This window comes from Bufo gargarizans, chromosome 7, assembly GCF_014858855.1.
Source record: "Bufo gargarizans isolate SCDJY-AF-19 chromosome 7, ASM1485885v1, whole genome shotgun sequence".
NCBI classification, from domain to species: Eukaryota; Metazoa; Chordata; class Amphibia; order Anura; family Bufonidae; genus Bufo; species Bufo gargarizans.
Window position 1 is genome coordinate 26,633,422 of NC_058086.1, and position 23,803 is coordinate 26,657,224.

The 23,803-nt window shown below is 45.9% G+C and overlaps 1 protein-coding gene across 2 annotated transcripts in view; it reads right to left on the bottom strand.

Annotated features, from left to right (window-relative positions):
- Positions 1–23,803, bottom strand: part of SLC26A6 (solute carrier family 26 member 6) — a 52,744-nt gene that overhangs the window by 10,685 nt on the left and 18,256 nt on the right. For both annotated transcript variants that reach the window (XM_044300527.1, XM_044300526.1), the window contains exons 4-10: positions 16,211–16,321; positions 15,866–16,032; positions 14,327–14,491; positions 12,569–12,721; positions 10,983–11,065; positions 7,128–7,275; positions 6,486–6,599 (exon numbers count right to left, since the gene is read on the bottom strand). In XM_044300527.1, coding sequence (XP_044156462.1) covers positions 6,486–6,599; positions 7,128–7,275; positions 10,983–11,065; positions 12,569–12,721; positions 14,327–14,491; positions 15,866–16,032; positions 16,211–16,321 — 941 coding nt within the window. The remainder of the gene's footprint in view (positions 1–6,485; positions 6,600–7,127; positions 7,276–10,982; positions 11,066–12,568; positions 12,722–14,326; positions 14,492–15,865; positions 16,033–16,210; positions 16,322–23,803) is intronic.

A 23,803-nucleotide genomic window follows, 5' to 3' on the forward strand; every position in this document is an offset into this window, starting at 1 on the left:
TCTTATAGAATTTTTTGCCTTCATCTGGGTCAACACTGTATGATTATAGGTTGGACTTGATAGACGTGTGTCTTTTTCCAACCTTACCATCAGTGGCGTACATAGAGAAGTAAGGGCCCCATAGCAAGGATCAAACCAGGCCCCCCACACAGGACAGAAGGGTTTCTGCCTAAACCCATGACGCGGCGCAGGCGCAGTGGAAATGTCTGAGCGGGGAGCGGTCAGACATGGACTGCGCCTGCGCCGAATGCCTCCGAATGCCGCGACGAACGGCGCAGGCGCGAGATTTCGGAAGGCTGAAGCAGGGGGAGGATCGAATACAGTTAGAGATGGGCGTGCTGGAGCGAGGCGCTGGGCGGCAAACTGCAAGGTAGACGGAGCCTCTAGGTGCTGGAAAAACGCCTGCATAGCACCTAGAGGCTCATTTGCATAAATATATAAGTGCTTTTTTTGAGCTATCGGCCGAACGGATTAATGTAATAATTAGCTTGTATGCTACATCAGACACTAGCGGATCGCTAGTGTCTGAACACCAAATATGTCATATGCAAGTGGTAGAAACCCTTTAAGGTGCATAATTACAATATTTTTTAAATACCTACTAATATTGTTACTGTAAGAAAGCACAGAGTTTAAAAAAGGTTCTCCATCCACGTTTAATTTATAAAATATCTGACTATTACAGTGGCCCCTATAGACATAAATATATATAGCTGCACTCTACTTACAAGAATACATGTACAAGAATACAACTACTATAATACTGCTCCTATGTACAAGAATATAACTACTATAATACTGCCTCCTATGTACGAGAATATAACTACTATAATACTGCCTCCTATGTACAGGAATATAACTACTATAATACTGCCTCCTATGTACAAGGATATAACTACTATAATACTGCGTCTATGTACAAGAATATAACTACTATAATACTGCTCCCATGTACAAGAATACAACTACTATAATACTGCTCCTATGTACAAGAATATAACTACTATAATACTGCCTCCTATGTACGAGAATATAACTACTATAATACTGCCTCCTATGTACAAGAATATAACTACTATAATACTGCCTTCTATGTACAAGAATATAACTACTATAATACTGCCTTCTATGTACAAGAATATAACTACTATAATACTGCCCCTATGTACAAGAATATAACTACTATAATACTGCCTCCTATGTACCGATTCAGAGATTCATAAGGTTCTCATGTCCATCCCCTCAGGCAAGAGCCCGGGCCCGGATGGGTTTTCTATTGCTTACTTTAAGTCCTTTAAAGATGTTTTAATCCCTCGTTTCAGGGACCTGTGCAACCACCTCCTCACTGGGGGCTCTTTGGCTCCCCACTCCTTGATGGCGCATATTACGATCTTGCATAAGGAGAATAAGGATCCGACATGCTGCAGCAACTACAGGCCGATCTCTTTGCTTAATTGTGATGTGAAGTGGTGGGCGAAGATCTTAGCGACTAGGCTCCAGGATGTGTTACCCGACATCGTTCATGAAGACCAGGTGGGTTTTGTCCATGGCAGACAGGGGTCTGAGAACACCATAAGGCTTCTTCATCTTGTCAACTGGGCTAAACGATCAGCTAAGCCCTTGGTGTTGGTGAGCACGGATGCGGAGAAGGCCTTCGACAGGGTCAGTTGGCACTTTATGTCCGAGGCCCTGTCGAGGTTCGGTTTACCGGACCAATTTATTAAAGCTATCTATACGTTATACTCGGCCCCCTCTGCCATGGTCAAAGTGAATGGTACACTGTCGCCGCCATTTCGCATCACTAATGGGACAAGGCAGGGGTGTCCCTTATCCCCTGCATTGTTCGTGCTGGTGATGGAGACCCTACTTTGTAAGATTCGGTTGGACCCAGAGATTGAGGGTCTACGTATCGGTTCCTGTACTCACGTTGCTGCAGCATTCGCGGATGACCTTTTAGTCATGACATCGAACCCCAGGGAGGCCTTGCCCAGGTTGCTGAATGTATTTGAGGATTTTGGGTTCGTTTCGAATTTTAAAATTAATTATGGGAAGTCCATGGCTCTCAATATATCATGTCCACAAACGGTGATCACTGCTCTTAAACGTGCAACTCCTTTTTCTTGGGCCTCTAGAGACATTGTGTATTTGGGGACGCATATTTCAGCTAATGTGCAGGATCTCATTTCCCTTAACTATATGCCGCTTCTGCAGAATGTTCGCTCACATTTACAGGACCTGAAGCTCCCGTTTGTTTCCTGGGTGGGCCGTAAAAACTACATCAAGACCTTTATTCTCCCCAAATTTTTATACTTGCTGCAATCCCTCCCCATTTGGCTCCCGAATTCATACTTTACTGAAGTCCGCAGGGTGTTCACACGCTTCCTATGGAATGGCAAATCGCCACGTATTGCCTACTCTGTGCTTACTAGGGATAAGAAATTAGGGGGTTTTGGGATGCCAGATGTCAAGCTTTACTACACTGCTGTGCAGCTGGGTAGATGTGTTAGTATTATGTCTCGCCAGTCCAACTCCCTTTGTTCTCGTCTTGAAAATGCTCTTTTGACTGACCAGGAACTGTTAGCCATGTGGGGTATAAGGCCTGTTTCAGCTAATCATTGTTATACGTCCCCGGTTTGGAAGGGCATGCTGGTGGAGTGGTCTAAAATGATCCAATCCCGTACTTTTAGCTTCCCGAACGCTTGTATGCCGCTTAGACTTCTTCAATGTCACCTACACCCTGCCGTGTCGCGCCCCTCCGGGATTTGGTCTAGGCTCGCTGACACTGCTCTGCGGGATGTCCTTCTCCCGGATGGTAGCTGGCACTGGGATTCAGTAATGGACCTCCCTGAGGTCAAAGCTGCACCCTTTTTCCATCTAGCGAACTTCCAGAGGGATACCAAACTGTGTGTTGGACTCCTCTCTGGTAGCAGCTCCCCTTCCTGGCTTGAAAAGAAGGTTTTGACTACTAAGCCTCTTATTCGGCCGTTATCCCAGTTGTATAAAGAATTGCTCTCCTCCCTGCCCCCGGAGCTTCGTTTCATGGCGTCATGGGAACGTGAACTCTCCATAGCCTTCACGGACCCAGAGAGGGCGTTTATTCTGGCTCATTCGCACGGTCGCTGTGTGAGAATCCAGGAGAACTCATTTAAACTTCTCTGCAGGTGGTACAAAACACCTGAATTTTTGCATAAGCTGAACCCGGAGGTTTCCGAAAAATGTTGGAGATGCGGCACAGACACTGGATCTCTGTCGCATGTTTGGTGGTTCTGTCTTAAGATCCGGCCGTTCTGGAGCGCGATTGAGGCTCTAATCAACCAGATATGTGATACTGAGATATCACTAGATGTTAAGCTCATTCTATTATGGTGCCCCAACAAGTCCCTTACACCCACCAAGCTTGACCTTCCAACGATGTTGCTCACAGCGGCTAGATTGATCATACCCTTTTTGTGGAAGAACGATTCCCCGCCGACTGTCCTTATGTGGTCTGAGAAGGTGGACCAGATCTACCGTTTTGAGGAGCTAGCGCATTGGGAGACTAACTCTCGCTCTCGCTTCTTGAAATTGTGGTCTCCATGGAAAGTCTACAGAAACTTTACTTGATGGAGCAGATGTGTATCCCTTCCTTGTTTCCCTCCCCTCCTGATGTCCTCTTTCCCCCCTTTTTCTCTTTTCTTTGATTTCTGTGTATGATTAATGTCAATAACAGCTGGTACTGTTTGCACTTGACATGTATGCTGGATGACTATCATGTACCCTATTGCCATCATTGTACTGTCATGTGTGGGCTATGGCCTTGATTTTTCTTTCAATAAAAATAAATTTGGTTAAGAATACAACTACTATAATACTGCTCCCATGCACAAGAATATAACTACTATAATACTGCTCCCATGTACAAGAATACAACTACTATAATACTGCTCCTATGTACAAGAATATAACTACTATAATACTGCCTCCTATGTACAAGGAATATAACTACTATAATACTGCTCCTATGCACAAGAATACAACTACTATAATACTGCTCCCATGTACAAGAATACAACTACTATATACTGCTCCTATGTACAAGAATATAACTACTATAATACTGCCTCCTATGTACAAGGAATATAACTACTATAATACTGCCTCCTATGTACAAGGATATAACTACTATAATACTGCTCCTATGTACAGAGAATATAACTACTATAATACTGCCTCCTATGTAAAGAATATAACTACTATAATACTGCCTCCTATGTACAAGAATATAACTACTATAATACTGGCCTCCTATGTACAAGAATATAACTACTATAATACTGGCTCCTATGTACAAGGATATAACTACTATAATACTGCTCCTATGTACAAGAATATAACTACTATAATACTGCTCCTATGTACAAGAATACAACTACTATAATACTTGCTCCTATGTACAAGAATATAACTACTATAATACTGCCTCCTATGTACAAGAATATAACCTACTATAATACTGCTCCTATGTACAAGAATATAACTACTATAATACTGCCTCCTATGTACAAGAATATAACTACTATAATACTGCTCCTATGTACAAGAATATAACTACTATAATACTGCTCCTATGTACAAGGATATAACTACTATAATACTGCCTCCTATGTACAAGAATATAACTACTATAATACTGCTCCTGTGTACAAGAATATAACTACTATAATACTGCCTCCTATGTACAAGAATATAACTACTATAATACTGCCTCCTATGTACAAGAATATAACTACTATAATACTGCTCCTATGTACAGGAATATAACTACTATAATACTGCTCCTATCTACAAGAATATAATACTACTATAATACTGCTCCTATGTACAAGAATATAACTACTATAATACTGCTCCTATGTACAAGAATATAACTACTATAATACTGCCTCCTATGTACAAGAATATAACTACTATAATACTGCTCCTATGTACAAGAATATAACTACTATAATACTGCTCCTATGTACAAGAATATAACTACTATAATACTGCTCCTATGTACAAGAATATAACTACTATAATACTGCTCCTATGTACAAGAATATAACTACTATAATACTGCCTCCTATGTACAAGAATATAACTACTATAATACTGCTCCTATGTACAAGAATATAACTACTATAATACTGCCTCCTATGTACAAGAATATAACTACTATAATACTGCCTCCTATGTACAAGAATATAACTACTATAATACTGCCTCCTATGTACAAGAATATAACTACTATAATACTGCTCCTATGTACAAGAATATAACTACTATAATACTGCCTCCTATGTACAAGAATATAACTACTATAATACTGCTCCTATGTACAAGAATATAACTACTATAATACTGCTCCTATGTACAAGAATATAACTACTATAATACTGCCTCCTATGTACAAGAATATAACTACTATAATACTGCCTCCTATGTACAAGAATATAACTACTATAATGCCCTATGTACAAGATATAACTACTATAATACTGCCTCCTATGTACAAGAATATAACTACTATAATACTGCTCCTGTGTACAAGAATATAACTACTATAATACTGCTCCTGTGTACAAGGATATAACTACTATAATACTGCCTCCTATGTACAAGAATATAACTACTATAATACTGCTCCTGTGTACAAGAATATAACTACTATAATACTGCCTCCTATGTACAAGAATATAACTACTATAATACTGCCTCCTATGTACAAGAATATAACTACTATAATACTGCTCCTATGTACAGGAATATAACTACTATAATACTGCTCCTATCTACAAGAATATAATACTACTATAATACTGCTCCTATGTACAAGAATATAACTACTATAATACTGCTCCTATGTACAAGAATATAACTACTATAATACTGCTCCTATCTACAAGAATATAATACTACTATAATACTGCTCCTATGTACAAGAATATAACTACTATAATACTGCTCCTATGTACAAGAATATAACTACTATAATACTGCTCCTATGTACAAGAATATAACTACTATAATACTGCCTCCTATGTACAAGAATATAACTACTATAATACTGCTCCTATGTACAAGAATATAACTACTATAATACTGCCTCCTATGTACAAGAATATAACTACTATAATACTGCTCCTATGTACAAGAATATAACTACTATAATACTGCCTCCTATGTACAAGAATATAACTACTATATACTGCCCCTATGTACAAGAATATAACTACTATAATACTGCCCTATGTACAAGAATATAACTACTATAATACTGCTCCTATGTACAAGGATATAACTAGTATAATACTGCCTCCACAGGTATAAAAATGCTCCATATAAAGCAACAAGCATTGATGAAGTTGCTGGTGTTTGTAGTGCGCCACCTGATAACCTTACAATGTCCTTCGTACAAATAGGTACATTCATGCAGAAATCCCTCATCATGAATCTGATAGCCGCACCTGACTGTTTCCTCCTGTGCTCTCCTGCACCAGGCTCCGGGACATGGCTGTTCCGATAGTAAAACACTGAAAAAAGCTTCCAAAAGAATTACTCAGCCCCAGAGCGATGAGCTCCTGCAATGCAAACAGTCACACATAGAAGATATTGCAATAAAACCAGTAACAGTCTGTATATTATAGTACATTAATACAGGATGATTAGTAAAGTGTCTGGAGTCCCTCAAAACTCAGAAGGGGCCCCACTCCCGATTCAGAGCTTTATTAAATGTAATAGGACTTTATGAAAGTTAATTTTCTTGGTTTTGCTTTTAGGGCCATAATGAGACTTAATTCTGAAAATATCTGCACAGAGTGTTGCCTGCAGCCACCACTAGGGGGAGCTACCTATGAAAAGTTTATACTGCTGCTATTGAACTCCATGGAAGTTGTATAACTCCATATGTAGTGCCCCTAGTGGCCGCTTACAAGTCAAGGACAGCAATTCAGTGCAATCTGGGCATGTCACTGCTTGAAAACCTACATTAGGGAACTGCATAAAGAGCTACTCCCTAAAACTGCTCCAAGCAAGGGGGGGGGGGGGGGGGGAGAAAATTTGGGGAGGCCGATAGTATGGATTCATATTCAAGGAGGAGGAGACCTCACCTGGTTACTGTCCACATTGTAGCCATGTTTAACGGCAAACATCTTGACCAAAGAGATGGTGAAGGCATAGACGACCACTGCTATGGCAAAGGCATTGCCAACCACGCTGGCAAACAGGTCAGTGCTTGGTATAATAGGAGCTTTTAGTCTGTAAACGGGAAAAAAATAAAACGGCGGATAACAGCGAATAATCTCATCGATAGAACCTAAAATTTTACCTCGCTCCCCTATGTCTATGTTACTCTACTCACTCAGAGATGTAGTAGGAGAGAGAGAAGCGGCTACAATTACTCTGGTGCCGCTTATTTACACAGGAAACAAAGAATTGAACTGCTTAAAATCTGTCCCTCAATGGTTCCCCTCAAACTGAACACTAAAGGAGGCCACATTCCTTCAGCTATCCCCCCCCCCCCCGTATACATGCATGCTCAGTTCGTCTGAGTGTGCATGTGTTCTTAATAGAGGGTAAAGATGGCCACAGACATTAGACTTAGATTGGCCGCCAATTTCGGAGGGTTGGCCAACCATCTTATGTGTATCACATGGCCAGCCTATGTTCGGTCAGCAGTGCCGGTGGATTTTTTTTAAACAGCCGATTGCCGAGAGACCCACCGATCAGATACTCAAAATTTCGGAAAACCAATTTAAGTGTATGGGTGCCTTAAGTGGATGTGGACCTCCTATGTGGTGGATGGGGTCAGAAGAGGAGGAGCTGCAGGGAGGAGGGCCAATGCAGCAGCCTGAACCAATAATGAGACAGGGGGCGTGTCTCAGACTACCTAAGACTCCCTGTACAGTCGTGGCCAAAAGTTTTGAGAATGACACAAATATTAGTTTTCACAAAGTTTGCTGCTAAACTGCGTTTAGATCTTTGTTTCAGTTTTTTCTATGATGTAGTGAAATATAATTACACGCACTTCGTACGTTTCAAAGGCTTTTATCGACAATTACATGACATTTATGCAAAGAGTCAGTATTTGCAGCATTGGCCCTTCTTTTTCAGGACCTCTGCCATTAGACTGCGCATGCTCTCAATCAACTTCTGGGCCAATTCCTGACTGATAGCAACCCATTCTTTCATAATCCCTTCTTGCAGTTTGTCAGAATTAGTGGGTTTTTGTTTGTCCACCCGCCTCTTGAGGATTGACCACAAGTTCTAAATGGGATTAAGATCTGGGGAGTTTCCAGGCCATCGACCCAAAATGTCAACGTTTTGGTCCCCGAGCCACTTGGTTATCACTTTTGCCTTATGGCACGGTGCTCCATCGTGCTGGAAAATGCATTGTTCTTCACCTAACTGTTGTTGGAAGAAGTTGCTGTTGGAGGGTGTTTTGGGGCCATTCTTTATTCATGGCTGTGTTTTTGGCCAAAATTGTGAGTGAGCCCACTCCCTTGGATGAGAAGCAACCCCACACATGAATGGTCTCAGGATGCTTTACTGTTGGCATGACACAGGACTGATGGCAGCGCTCACCTTTTCTTCTCCGGCCTTTTTCCTGATGCCCCAAACAATCGGAAAGAGGCTTCATCGGAGAATATGACTTTGCCCCAGTCCTCAGCCGTCCATTCACCATATTTTCTGCAGAAGATAAATCTGTCCCTGATGTTTTTTTTGGAGAGAAGTGGCTTCTTTGCTGCCCTTCTTGACACCAGGCCATCTTCCAAAAGTCTTCTCCTCACTGTGCATGCAGATGCGCTCACACCTGCCTGCTGCCATTCCTGAGCAAGCTCTGCACTGGTGGCACTCCGATCCCGCAGCTGAATCCTCTTTAGGAGACGATCCTGGCGCTTGCTGGACTTTCTTGGATGCCATGAAGCCTTCTTAACAAGAATTGAACCTCTTTCCTTGAAGTTCTTGATGATCCTATAAATTGTTGATTGAGGTGCAATCTTAGTAGCCACGATATCCTTGCCTGTGAAGCCATTTTTATGCAACGCAATGATGGCTGCACGCGTTTCTTTGCAGGTCACCATGGTTAACAATGGAAGAACAATGATTTCAAGCATCACCCTCCTTTTAACAGGTCAAGTCTGCCATTTTAACCCAATCAGCCTGACATAATGATCTCCAGCCTTGTACTCGTCAACATTCTCACCTGAGTTAACAAGACGATTACTGAAATGATCTCAGCAGGTTCTTTAACCACCTCTGGACCGCCTAACGCAGATCTGCGGTCCGGAGGTGGCAGCGCTGCGCACAGTCACGCATATACGCGTCGTCATCTCGCGAGACGCGAGATTTCCTGTGAACGCGCGCACACAGGCGCGCGCGTTCACAGGATCGGAAGGTAAGCGAGTGGATCTCCAGCCTGCCAGCGGCGATCGCTCGCTGGCAGGCTGGAGATGTGATTTTTTTAACCCCTAACAGGTATATTAGACGCTGTTTTGATAACAGCGTCTAATATACCTGCTACCTGGTCCTCTGGTGGTCCCTTTTGTTTGGATCGACCACCAGAGGACACAGGCAGCTCAGTAAAGTACCACAAAACACTACACTACACTACACCCCCCCGTCACTTATTAACCCTTTATGAACCACTGATCACCCCATATAGACTCCCTGATCACCCCCCTGTCATTGATCACCCCCCTGTCATTGATCACCCCCCTGTAAGGCTCCATTCAGAGGTCCGTATGATTTTTACGGATCCACGGATACATGGATCGGATCCGCAAAACACATGCGGACCTCTGAATGGAGCCTTACAGGGGGGTGATCAATGAAAAGGGGGTGATCACGCATATAGACTTCCTGATCACTTCCCTGTCATTGATAACCCCCCTGTAAGGCTCCATTCAGACGTCCGTATGCGTTTTGCGGATCCGATCCATGTATCCGTGGATCCGTAAAAAAATCATACGGACGTCTGAATGGAGCCTGACAGGGGGGTGATCAATGACAGGGGGGTGATCAGGGAGTCTATATGGGTGATCACCCCCTGTCATTGATCACCCCTGTAAGGCTCCATTCAGACGTCCGCATGTGTTTTGCGGATCCGATCCATGTATCAGTGGATCCGTAAAAATCATACGGACGTCTGAATGGAGCCTTACAGGGGGGTGATCAATGACGGAGGTGATCAGGGAGTGTATATGGGTGATCACCCCTCTGTCATTGATCACCCCTCTGTAAGGCTCCTTTCAGAGGTCCGCATGTGTTTTGCGGATCCGATCCATGTATCAGTGGATCCGTAAAAATCATACGGACGTCTGAATGGAGCCTTACAGGGGGGTGATCAATGACAGGGGGGTGATCAATGACAGGGAAGTGTCAGCAGCAATGAAATACCACCAAATGAAAGCTCTATTAGTGAGAAGAAAAGGAGGTAAAATTCATTTGGGTGGTAAGTTGCATGACCGAGCAATAAACGGTGAAAGTAGTGTAGTGCCGAAGTGTAAAAAGTGCTCTGGTCATTAAGGGGGTTTCAGCTAGCGGGGTTAAAGTGGTTAATGACAGCAATGAAATGCAGTGGAAAGTTTTTTTTGGGATAAAGTTAATTTTCATGGCAAAGAAGGACTATGCAATTCATCTGATCACTCTTCATAACATTCTGGGAGTATATGCAAATTGCTATTATAAAAACTTAAGCAGCAACTTTTCCAATTTCCAATATTTATGTAATTCTCAAAACTTTTGGCCACGACTGTAGATGCAGTAGCTGAACGGTAGTCACAGATCACAGCTCTGCCCTCATGGAGTCCAGCTAAAAAGCAGCCGAGGAGCAAGATCGGGGAAAAGTATCACCCCCTTTAGTTTCCGACTTACGTATAATTTCTGAGCTCCTCACCGAGCAGCAAGCAAGGAATATAATAGTGATGAGCATTGTAAATTCCTATTCATTTTCCAGTACTCACCCAGTTGGGATGTTTCCTACAATATCCACACCATATACTCTCTTCAGATTCACACCATACGATATCCCAGTGGCAACAATTAGCTGAATACAGAGACAATAACGGCATCAGGACAAGTTCATACTCGCTGGTTATAGGAGGTAAAGGTACTAGCGGAATTATACTTTCTGGAGCAATTAAAGGGCAATTCCATCAACATTTTAAAAAAATGTATAATACAAATAATATAGATGTATGATAAAAAGAAAGTATATTCAGTGATCTGCAGATGCATCAGTGTGTACATAGCTGATCACGAGTGGTCCTGCTGCTGGGACCCCGAGCGATCAGCTAGAATCCGACAGCAAATGTTCTGTTTCCCTGCATCGCCACCACAGGCGAAAGGAAGCGTTACACATCTCTTGCTGAAATCAGTAGACTGTGTGTTACAGGATAGTGCCAGGCTCTCCAGAGTGAGAGACACAGTCTACGTAGCCGATTTCCACTCAGGTTACCCCAGAATTTCCTTAAAGGGACCTGCCACGTCATTTTTACCATAATATCTAACAGCACTGCCCCACAGAGAAGATTGCAAACAAATTCCAAACATACCCGTCTGCTCTTTGTGTCTTTATTCCATGTCCAGAAAAAGTTATTTTATTCTGCTGGAAAACAGCTCCCAAAGCAAACCAGACTTAAAGGGGTATACCCATCCTGGTCATTGGGGGAATATTGCTAGCATATGTCTCCAATGTCTGATAGGCGAGCCTGCAAAGTGCCGGAGGGCGCACTGAGAATGCGTGGACACCCTCCATTCATTTCTATGGGACTGCCGAAAATAGCAGAGCACTGGTTCAGCTTTTTCCATAAGCCCCATAGAATAAAATGAAGCGATAGCCGTGCCGTTGCAGTGTGCTTCCCATTCATTTCAATGGGACTTCTGAAAACAGCCAAGCTCACCGATTGGCTATTTTCAGCGCTCTAAAGAGGAAAATAGGGCTGCTTTAACTGCTCATATCTTGGTCTTGTTTGAAAGCTGGTATTTCAAGTAAACAAACACTACCACATCACAGCATTATATCCATTAGAAATCGGGATGGCACTGAATGCAGCTGAAAGTGAAAGTAAAAACAGGTTTCACAGCTATATCTTCAGGTGTAGTGGGTATAATGCTGGGATGACGGCATTGTTTGGAAGCTTGGAATGCCAGCTAGGGGCGGACATGGAAATGAAAGTGGCCCTGGAAGAAAGAAAAAAAAAAAAAAAAAGTAGCCTAATGTTGTAAATGGGTACCAAATTGACAGAAGGGGGTAGCAATACTGTAGTGAACTTCCCCAGCATAACCAAATACCACAGTTCAGAACAAAATACTGATGCCCCTGCTGAGAGGATGGCGATATAGTTAAATTCAGGAGGGCACCTGCAGCCGTTGGCCTGGTACATACTGTATGCACCTAATTCTCTTAGCATTAATTAATGCTTGGAGTATCAGGTGTTATGTACCTAGACAGCGTCCATAAGGAGGGCCTGGGTGCCCCCCTGGGCATCGGGGGGGGGGAGAGGAGATCAGAGATTGGAGATTAGAGATAGAGAGATAATATACTCACGGTGATCAGCTCTATAGGTATCGGCATCCGTATCTTTGAATTGTATTTCTCATTCAGAAATTTCACTGCGAACATGACGATGATGGCAATGACTCCAGTGAGGAGGGAAGCGATGTTGGTTTGTGGAATTTTGGTGCAGAGACTGATGAAGGTCTGTGGGGGGGAAGGGATATTTACCACGTCTTATTGTAGCAAAGTGTATTTCATCAAGAGTCAAAAATCTCAAGCACTTTTTTGTGTCATTTTGTGTTACATTATTTTTTTTAATAAAATATTTTGCCAATCTTGTAATGTTTGTGTCTCAAAAGAAGCAAGACGGACAAATATTTATATATCAGTATCAGTGGATAATGTAAGAAGCAACTTAGATGCTACAACTGCTTAAAGGGCATCTGTCAGCAGTTTTGTACCTATGACACTGGCTGACCTGTTACATGTGCGCTTGGCAGCTGAAGACATCTGTGTTGGTCCCATATTCATACGTGTCCGCATTGCTGAGAAAAATGATGTTTTAATATATGCAAATGAGCCTCTAAGAGCAACGGGGGTGTTACCATTACACCTAGAGGCTCTGCTCTTTCTGTGTAACGCCCCAGAGTGGCATTACCACTCCTACGCCCTGCTTCTATCTGTGTATGCTAACATAGGTCATCTTGTGTATTTATTTCAGGTCCACTACACTGTGCTATTTCTAATGTTTGCAACTGTTGTGTTCAAATGTAATGTGCCTGGTTCACCAGCAGGTGGCAGCAAACACGGCAGAGCTACAGTTACATAGAATGGAACTTTCCATTCCATTCTAACCCCCCTCTGTGGAGGAGTGGGCGAGTCCCGCTTCCTGCAGGAAGGGTGGGGACCAGTTTCTAGAGCAGTCTAGCTTACCCCCTGTCAAGGGAGGGTGTGCTGGGCATGTCTCTGCTGGACTGTGCTCAACCCAAGCCTGCCAGAGCACCCTCAGCTCTGCTGGCCATGGAGGCCAAAGCTTAAAGCCTCAGAAGCCAGGAGCATAGTTCCCTGGCATAACTTAAGAGTCAGACTACAGAGAGAAGGTGCAGCCGACAGAAGAATCTGAGTTATACAGTCAGCCTGTCAGTACAGAGCCAGAGAGAAACAAGTGTAGCAGAGACGAGTTTGCCTACCAAGTGTAATGCTATAGCCTGCTGGGACCAAGATAAAGTTTGAAGACTGATTCCGTTGAACATTTATTCAAGTAAAGCTGCTGTTCAACTTCATCACAAGGTCTGGAATAAATTTTTCTTCCAATTATTCCCCCTATTTATTGCTTCAGAGCCAAAGCCTGTGGTCCAGCTGTATCCAGGTAGAAGCACCGTGACACACATAAAAAGGGACATTTTAGGGTGCACTATACCACTCGCCATTCCTATACCTTATATAGAGGGCCCTAGGCGGAGGCACCCGTTGCATCTGCAACTGCCACGCCATCTGCACTTTGATTGACAGGACGAGGCAGTGTAAATGTGATCACACCTGGCCCTGTCAATAAAAGTAGAGTTGCAGAGAGAGCAGAGCCTCTAGGTGTAACGGCAACACCCCCATTGCACCTAGATGATCATTTGCATATATTAAAATATAATTTTTTTCAGCACTGCGGGCACATAGGAACATGGGACCAACACAGGTGCCTTCAGCTGCCAAGTGCACATGTAACAGGTCAGCCAGTGTCATAGGGACAAATCTGCTGACAGATGCCCTTTAACATTTCCTATACACTAGATGAAGGACTTATCCTAGGCTTACATATATCAGAGACAGAGGGTAACTCCGCTGACTTATCTCCACACCCAGGATGCTTTTTAACTGAGACAAAGTCACATGGACGGCAGCTGCACTGGTGTAACCCCGAACAAGGGGCTCAGAGAGGTAGGTTACCACGAAGCCGAACTGCACCAGTCCCAACAAGATCTGCAAAGACAATTTAAACAGTATATTGTTTATATTCTTGTACATAGGAGGCAGTATTATAGTAGTTATATTCTTGTACATAGGAGCAGTATTATAGTAGTTATATTCTTGTACATAGGAGGCAGTATTATAGGAGTTATATTCTTGTACATAGGAGGCAGTATTATAGGAGTTATATTCTTGTACATAGGAGGCAGTATTATAGTAGTTATATTCTTGTACATAGGAGGCAGTATTATAGGAGTTATATTCTTGTACATAGGAGGCAGTATTATAGGAGTTATATTCTTGTACATAGAGGCAGTATTATAGGAGTTATATTCTTGTACATAGGAGGCAGTATTATAGGAGTTATATTCTTGTACATAGGAGGCAGTATTATAGTAGTTATATTCTTGTACATAGGAGGCAGTATTATAGGAGTTATATTCTTGTACATAGGAGGCAGTATTATAGGAGTTATATTCTTGTACATAGGAGGCAGTATTATAGGAGTTATATTCTTGTACATAGGAGGCAGTATAGGAGTTATATTCTTTGTACCTAGGAGGCAGTATTATAGGAGTTTATTCTTGTACATAGGAGGCAGTATATAGTAGTATATTCTTGTACATAGGAGGCAGTCTTATAGTAGGTTATATTCTTGTACATAGGAGGCAGTATTATAGGAGTTATATTCTTGTACATAGGAGGCAGTATTATAGGAGTTATATTCGTGTACATATGAGCAGTATTATAGTAGTTATATTCCTTGTACATATGAGCAGTATATAGTAAGTTGGGTTATATTCTTGTTACATAGGAGCAGTATTATAGTAGTTATATTCTTGTACATAGGAGGCAGTATATTAGTAGTTATATCTTGTACATAGGGGCGTATTATAGTAGTTATATTCTTGTACATAGGAGCAGTATTATAATAGTTATATTCTTGTACATTGGAGTAGTATTATAGTAGTTATATTCTAGGATAGGACTGCACAGCGACATGTGTTGCGCGACAATAAGTTGTGCGATAAAAAGGGTACAGCTGTACTGCACCGTGCATCACACGACATTTATGTTGCACCTATGTCGCGCAACATTTTTTTCTAATGATAGCAAATGGTGTCGTACTGCGACTGCGATGCGGCGGTCGCACAAAAATCCAGCTTGGATGGATTTTTTGCAACATTAAAAAAAATGTTGCGTGACTTTGGTGCGACATATAGTCATGTAGCCCTACCCATATTCTTGTAAATAGGGGTAGTATTATAGTAGTTATATTCTTGAAGAACATTAAAGTAATATTTCATTTATACTATCCAAAGGAATGGAGAAGATATGAGGCCACAGCGTGCCTTACTCTTACTCTTAGACCACTATACATCTTACCTGAAAGATGCCAACCAACAATGTTAAGGCTGATGCCACCTGAACTCTGGCTGCATCTCTGGCAACAGTGTCCGTCATCGATTCATTTCCCGGTATCATGAAGTTATCAGATGGTGCCAATGACTCAGTCACACTTCCCACCATCACAGAGATCACAGCAAAAGTTCCTAAGGTAGAAGATATGATGTCTTCTAAAAGGACTTTCCCATTTCATGTACAAGCTCATTAATAAATATTCTAATACATATTTCCTTACGCATATCCAAAGCCCCAAATAATAAAAATGATCCCACTTAAAGATATACACACACGTGTTATTATACACGTACTGTGTCACATATTTACCTGGAGAAATGTGTCGCGAAGTTCCGAATATGACATATAGCACTACAGGATAAAAGGATGAATATAAGCCAAACACTGGGGGGACGCCGGCCAAAAGAGCATAGGCCAAACCTGTAAAGATACAATGGCAAATATTAGCAGAACATCAATAACAAAAATAGTCTGTACTTGCCAACTTCCAGAATGTTGGAGGCAAAGAACTCCCAGAATTCTCCGGGGTGTGCATTTATAAAGAGGGTGTGGTCTGGGGGTCTGAATTTATAAAGAGGGTGTGGTCTGAATTTATAAAGAGGGTGTGGTCTGGGGGGGTCTGAATTTATAAAGAGGGTGTGGTCTGGGGGTCTGAATTTATAAAGAGGGTGTGGTCTGGGGTCTGAATTGATATACCGTGGGGAAAATAAGTATTTGATACACTGGCGATTTTGCAAGTTTTCCCACCTACAAAGAATGGAGAGGTCTATAATTTTTATCGTAGGTACACTTCAACTGTTGACAGAATGTAAAAAAATAAATAAAAAAATAATAATAATATCCAGAAAATCACATTGTATGATTTTCAAATAATGAATTTGCATTTTATTGCATGAAATCGGTATAGATAGAAAAACAGAACTTAATATTTGGCCCAGAAGCCTTTGTTTGCAGTTCCAGAGGTCAGACGTCTCCTGCAGTTCTTGACCAGGTTCGCACACACTGCAGCAGGGGTTTCGGCCCACTCCTCCACACAGATCTCCTCTAGATCTGTCAGGTTTCAGGGCTGTCACTGGGCTACATTGAGTTTCAGCTCCCTCCAAAGATTTTCGAATGGGTTCAGGTCGGGAGACTGGCTAGGCCACTCCAGGATCTTGAAATTCTTCTTATGGAGCCACTCCTTGGTTGCCCTGGCTGTGTGTTTCGGGTCATTGTCATGCAGGAACAGGGCCGTCTTTAATATTGATTGGACCCTGGGCAAGAATTTACTCGGGCCCCCTGGATCCCGCCTTCCCACACAAAGTCCACTCAGTTCTGTTGGTCCCCCCTCCTGCTTACAACGCCACCTGGAGATCATCGACCATAGGGACTGACATCTTACTTCCCCATGCCAAGTCCAGTGCCATGGGAGTCTATACACTAGGCTAGGTTGTCATTGAAGATGGCTAAGAGGATTTAGAAGCATGGGGACAGATGTGCTATGCTTTCGTTAGGCTAAGAATGAGGTCTAAGGGGGGACTGATAGAGATGTGGACTGCATTCTTTGATTCAGCTAAGAAAGCTCCCACATACTGTAGCTCTCAGACAACACCTCATCTTCTCCAGAGCACAAAGGTTCCATCCTACCGAGGAGAGGTCAGTTACCTGGAATTTTGCCAGAGAACTGACAGGCGACATCATGCAGGCGATCGATACCTTAATACAGCAGTTGCGAACGGCGGCAGACGTGCGGGGACCCGAATGGCTGCAGGAGCAAGTTTCCAGCGTTCTGCAGGGGGCGGCGGTGAGTAACTTCTGCTCACCGCCACCAGCTAGACGGCCGCGGCGGGTCCGGCCACCGGCGCGCCTGAGCCCAGAGGCCCCTAGGTCTAGGCGCAGAGTGCGGAGCCGGAGACCCTCCGCGCCGGGAGGCTGGTGTAGAGCCTGGTACCAGCACCTCCTGGCGCGGGAGGAATCCTGGTGCACGGCGGGGCCTATCAACGGGCGGGCGGAACCCTCCCCCGCCCTCTACTAACAGGGATGCAGGACCAGGAGCGGCGGGTCCCCCCAGCCTGGGGGAGGCCGCCCGGCGTGGGAACAGTAATCTTCCTGCCGCAGCTGTGCGCATGGAGCCGGGAGATGCGCACAGGCTGCAGGCTTCTTCACCATCAAGGGACGCTGTCTCACCAGGCGCATCCAGCAATGATACTGCTGGGATGCTGGATCCATCTGGAGGCACATCGCAGAGGGCAAGAGGACAGAGATGCCAGTACAGAGAAGCGACCTTCTGGACTCAGGATCTTCAGCTGCGGGGTCCACAGCCCCCCGGCAGCTAGGTGAGGCCACTGGGGTTTTACATGACTTGATCACAACAAATCTTGGACCCAACTTCCAAGAAGGTACCTTCAACTTAATGTTTTTTGTGGACAGCCACACAGAATCGCCCACTCTTCGGTCCGGACGATTCATACATTTCCTGTCAGCCACACGTTTATACTTGTTGCCCATATTCAAGTTATTTTGAATTTTTGTCATGGTCTTACCTTCTCACTGTTCTCCTTCGTTTGACATGTGCTGGCGGCCATCTTGGTTTCTGGGTTTCTTGTAGCCTCCCACCCTGCGGCTTCTCCTTCCCACTGGGAGGAGCTGGATGCCTAGCTCATATATATAGGTGGTCTGTGGCTTCAGTTCCTTGCTTGGTCCTCCTGTGTTCACATGCTTCTAAGACTGCTGCTGCTTCTGGTTCCTGATCCTGGCCTCGTCTGACTACCCCGTTGGTTCCTGATCCTGGCTTCGTCTGACTACCCTGCTGGTTCCTGATCCTGGCTTCGTCTGACTACCCTGCTGGTTCCTGATCCTGGCTTCGTCTGACTACCCTGCTGGTTCCTGATCCAGGCTTCGTCTGACTACCCTTCTGGTTCCTGACCTCTGTCTACGCAAGACCCTGCTTCGGGTTAGCCATCCGTTTGGACTTTTGCTTACAGCTTGCTTTTCAATAAAGCCTTCTATTTCCACTTATCTCTGTTGCACGTCTAGTTCATGGTTCCATGACATTAGGACCAAGCCATGAATTTTGACGGTACAGGGCCATCCTCGCTACCTACGCTGGTTGCCAGACTTGATCAGCAGGATTACCTGTTGGGTCGGTTCGCTGTGGCGTTGCAAACCCTGCTTGAACGCACGGCTCATTTCGCTTCCGTTGCCGATGGGTCGGTTGTCGCTCCTGGGCCCGCTCCTACTGCCGCTCCGGTTGTTGCGCCAGAGTCTACCCCGACACCTGTTGCTGCGCCTGCGGTGTCTCGGGGTATGACCGGTTCTGCCCCCCTTCCACAGCGCTTTGGGGGAGAGCCAACTCAGTGCCGAGGTTTCCTTAACCAGGTGGGCATTTATTTCGAGTTGCTGCCACATGCCTTTCCTACTGAGAGATCAAAGGTGGGCTTCTTGATCTCGCTGCTCTCGGACAAGGCCTTGGCCTGGGCCAGCCCTTTATGGGAGAACAACAATCCGGTGGTTGCCGAGTTTTCCGGTTTTGTTGCTTCTCTTCGGAAGGTATTCGATGTGCCGACTTGTGCTGCCTCTGCTGCGAAGCTCCTTATGTCCATCAGACAGGGTTCACGATCCGTAGCTGAATACGCCATTGAGTTTCGTACCCTGGCAGCAGAGGTGGGCTGGAATAATGAGGCTCTGGTCGCTGCTTTCTCTCATGGTCTCTCGGATGCCTTGAAGGATGAGGTTGCAGCTAAGGACCTACCAGTGGAGCTCGAGTCTCTTATTTCTTTCCTGATTTTGATTGACACCAGACTCAGGGAGAGACCTTCCTTTAAGGAGAGCCTGTGGAGGCCTTCTAACAGATTGGCGCCTACGTTTGCTGTCCCACCCGTGCCTCCCTCTCCTCCCACGCCTCCTGGGGATGACTTGTCTGGGGGTGAACCCATGCAGCTGGGGTTTGCTCGCCTGTCCGAGGGGGAGAGGGTACTCCGGAGACGCGAGGGCCGATGCATGTACTGTGGTCTCGGTGGGCATTTTCGGTTGGCATGTCCGAACCGTCCGGGAAACGCTCGCACCTGAGATCCTGTCGGGGGCAGATCTTGGGTGGAGTCTCCTCGTCCCCGGTTTCCCGTGTTGACAAACCACTGATCACTGTAGTCCTCTCCTGGGTCGGGGGCTCGGTGACGACCCAGGCGTTGGTGGACTCTGGTGCTGGTGGTTTGTTCATTGATAGTGTGTTCGCTGCCGCCAATTCCATTCCTCTGCAGCCTCGAGGTTCCCCACTGGCTCTTGAGGCGATAGACGGCAGACCCCTTCTGCTGCCACACGTGACTCATGAGACCCTTCCAGTGGGGATAGCCATTGGTGCCGTTCACAGAGAGTCGGTCTGTCTCCAGGTGATTTAGTCTCCACACTACTCGGTGGTCTTGGGGTACCCCTGGCTCCAGAAGCATAATCCGACTTTCGATTGGAGATCGGCCGAGATCCTCTCGTGGTCACCGCAGTGTGGGGCTAGTTGCATCCATGGGCCTGTCAAGTTGCTGTGTACTTCCTCGGACTCTCTGTTGCCTCCTGAATACGAAGAGTACCGGGATGTATTTGATAAGGTGCGCGCGGTTGCCCTACCTCCGCACCGCCCATACGATTGTGCCATAGAGTTACAATCTGGTGCCGTTCCTCCTCGTGGCAAAGTCTACCCACTGTCGGTAGCGGAGAATGAGGCCATGGAGGAGTACGTGAGGGAGGCGCTTTAACGCGGACACATTCGCAAATCCTCGTCCCCGGCAGGGGCTGGATTTTTCTTTGTGAAAAAGAAGGGCGGTGAGTTGAGGCCTTGTATCGATTACAGGGGTCTCAATCGCATCACGATCAAGAACGCTTACCCGATACCCTTGATTTCTGAGCTGTTCGATCGCCTCAAAGGGGCCACGGTCTTTACCAAACTCGACCTGAGGGCGGCATATAACCTGGTAAGGATCAAGGCGGGCGATGAGTGGAAGACCGCGTTTAACACCAGGACCGGTCATTATGAATCCTTGGTTATGCCCTTTGGGTTGTGCAATGCGCCCGCAGTCTTCCAGGAATTCATCAACGATGTTTTCCGTGACCTGTTGCAGCAGTGTGTGGTGGTCTATTTGGATGACATCTTGGTATATTCTGAATCCATGGAGGCCCACATTATGGATGTCAGACGAGTGTTGCAACGGTTACGAGAGAACAGGCTGTTCGGTAAGCTTGAGAAATGCGAGTTTCACCGATCCCAGGTAACCTTCTTAGGTTACATCATTTCCGCTGAGGGGTTCTCCATGGATCCTGAGAAGGTTTCGGCTGTCTTACAGTGGCCCCAGCCCAGTGGTCTCCGTGCCCTGCAGCGCTTTCTGGGCTTCGCCAATTATTATCGGAAGTTCATCAGGGACTTTTCTATGCTAGCCAAGCCTCTCACGGATCTGACCAGGAAGGGCAGTAATTTCCAGGTCTGGCCGCTCGAGGCCATCCGAGCTTTTGAGGCTCTAAAGTCCGCCTTTGTGTCGGCTCCGATTCTGTCGCATCCCAACCCTGGGTTGCCCTTTGTCCTCGAGGTGGACGCGTCTGAGACGGGAGTAGGCGCCCTCCTGTCTCAGCGTAGAACACCCGAGGGTCCTCTGCTTCCCTGTGGGTTTTACTCCCGGAAACTGTCTTCCGCGGAGTGCAACTATCAGATTGGTGACAGGGAGTTATTGGCCATCGTGCAGGCCCTTAAAGAATGGAGGCACTTGCTTGAGGGTTCGGTGGTTCCGGTTCTCATCCTGACGGACCACAAGAATCTGACCTACCTTTCTGAGGCCAAGAGATTGACACCACGTCAGGCCAGATGGGCTCTGTTCTTGTCACGTTTTAATTACGTGGTCTCCTACCTACCCGGTTCCAAGAACATCAGAGCGGATGCCTTATCACGGCAGTACTCCGAGCTGTCCGGGGAGGAGTCGATTCCGACTTCGGTCATACCTCCGAATCAGATCCTGGCCGCCATTCGCACCAGCCTGACCTCTCCCCTGGGTGAGCAGATTTTGGCGGCTCAATCTGGTGCTCCCTCTGGGAGACCCAACGGCAGGTGTTTTGTGCCTGAGGAGTTGCGCACTCGGTTGTTGCGAACCTACCATAACTCCAAGGCCGCGGGGCATCCTGGAAAGAATCAGCTGTCCTGGGCTGTTTCACGTCTGTTCTGGTGGCCTTCTCTACGTTCCGACATTGCCGCATATGTAGCGGCATGCTCCGTTTGTGCCCAGAGTAAGTCCCCTCGGCACCTTCCGTTGGGCCTTTTGCAACCCATAGCCACCGGGGAGCGCCCATGGTCATACCTGGGGATGGATTTCATTGTGGACCTCCCTGCATCCCGAGGCCATACGGTCATTCTCATGATTGTGGATCGGTTTTCCAAAATGTGCCACTGTGTTCCTCTCAAGAAGTTACCCTCTGCACAAGAGTTGGCCACGATTTTCGCCAGGGAGGTCTTCCGGTTGCACGGTTTGCCCAAGGAGATTGTGTCGGATCGGGGGAGTCAGTTTGTGTCCAGGTTCTGGCGCGCCTTTTGCTCCCAGTTGGGGATTCATCTCTCTTTCTCCTCGGCCTACCACCCTCAGTCCAATGGGGCCGCAGAACGATCCAATCAGGCCTTGGAGCAATTCCTTCGTTGCTATGTCTCCGATCACCAAGACAATTGGGTTGACCTCCTGCCTTGGGCTGAGTTTGCCAGGAACACGGCGGTGAACTCTTCCTCTGGGACGTCTCCCTTCATGGCCAATTATGGGTTCCAACCTGCCGTGTTACCGGAGGTATTCTCTCCCCAGGATATTCCGGCTGTGGAGGATCACCTTTCCGTCCTACGTGCTTCTTGGGTACAGATCCAGAGGTCCCTTGAGGTCTCTGCGCAGCGCCAGAAACTCCAGGCTGATCGCAGACGAGCGCCCGCTCCTTCCTACCAGGTCGGAGACCGTGTATGGTTGTCCACCCGCAACCTCAACCTTCGAGTGCCCACTCCCAAGCTGGCGCCTCGCTTTGTTGGTCCCTTGCGAGTGCTTCGCAGGGTAAACCCGGTAGCCTATGCCCTTGCGCTTCCTCCTGGCATGCGGATCTCCAACGTGTTTCATGTCTCCCTGTTGAAGCCATTGGTGTGTAATCGTTTCACTTCCTCGGTTCCTCGGCCCCGTCCGGTCCAAGTGGGCAATCGTGAGGAATATGAAGTGAGCAATATCCTGGACTCACGCCTGGTCCGCGGTCGGTTGCAGTTTTTGGTCCATTGGCGTGGTTATGGTCCAGAGGAGCGTTCCTGGGTTCCCTCCGCAGATGTCCATGCTCCTGCTTTGCTCCGAGCCTTCCACGCACGCTTCCCTCAGAAACCGTTCCTTACTCCGCGGAGGAGGGGCCCTTGAGGGGGAGGTACTGTCATGGTCTTACCTTCTCACTGTTCTCCTTCGTTTGACATGTGCTGGCGGCCATCTTGGTTTCTGGGTTTCTTGTAGCCTCCCACCCTGCGGCTTCTCCTTCCCACTGGGAGGAGCTGGATGCCTAGCTCATATATATAGGAGGTCTGTGGCTTCAGTTCCTTGCTTGGTCCTCCTGTGTTCACATGCTTCTAAGACTGCTGCTGCTTCTGGTTCCTGATCCTGGCCTCGTCTGACTACCCCGTTGGTTCCTGATCCTGGCTTCGTCTGACTACCCTGCTGGTTCCTGATCCTGGCTTCGTCTGACTACCCTGCTGGTTCCTGATCCAGGCTTTGTCTGACTACCCTTCTGGTTCCTGACCTCTGTCTACGCAAGACCCTGCTTCGGGTTAGCCATCCGTTTGGACTTTTGCTTACAGCTTGCTTTTCAATAAAGCCTTCTATTTCCACTTATCTCTGTTGCACGTCTAGTTCATGGTTCCATGACAATTTTCCACCATAGGGATGATAATGA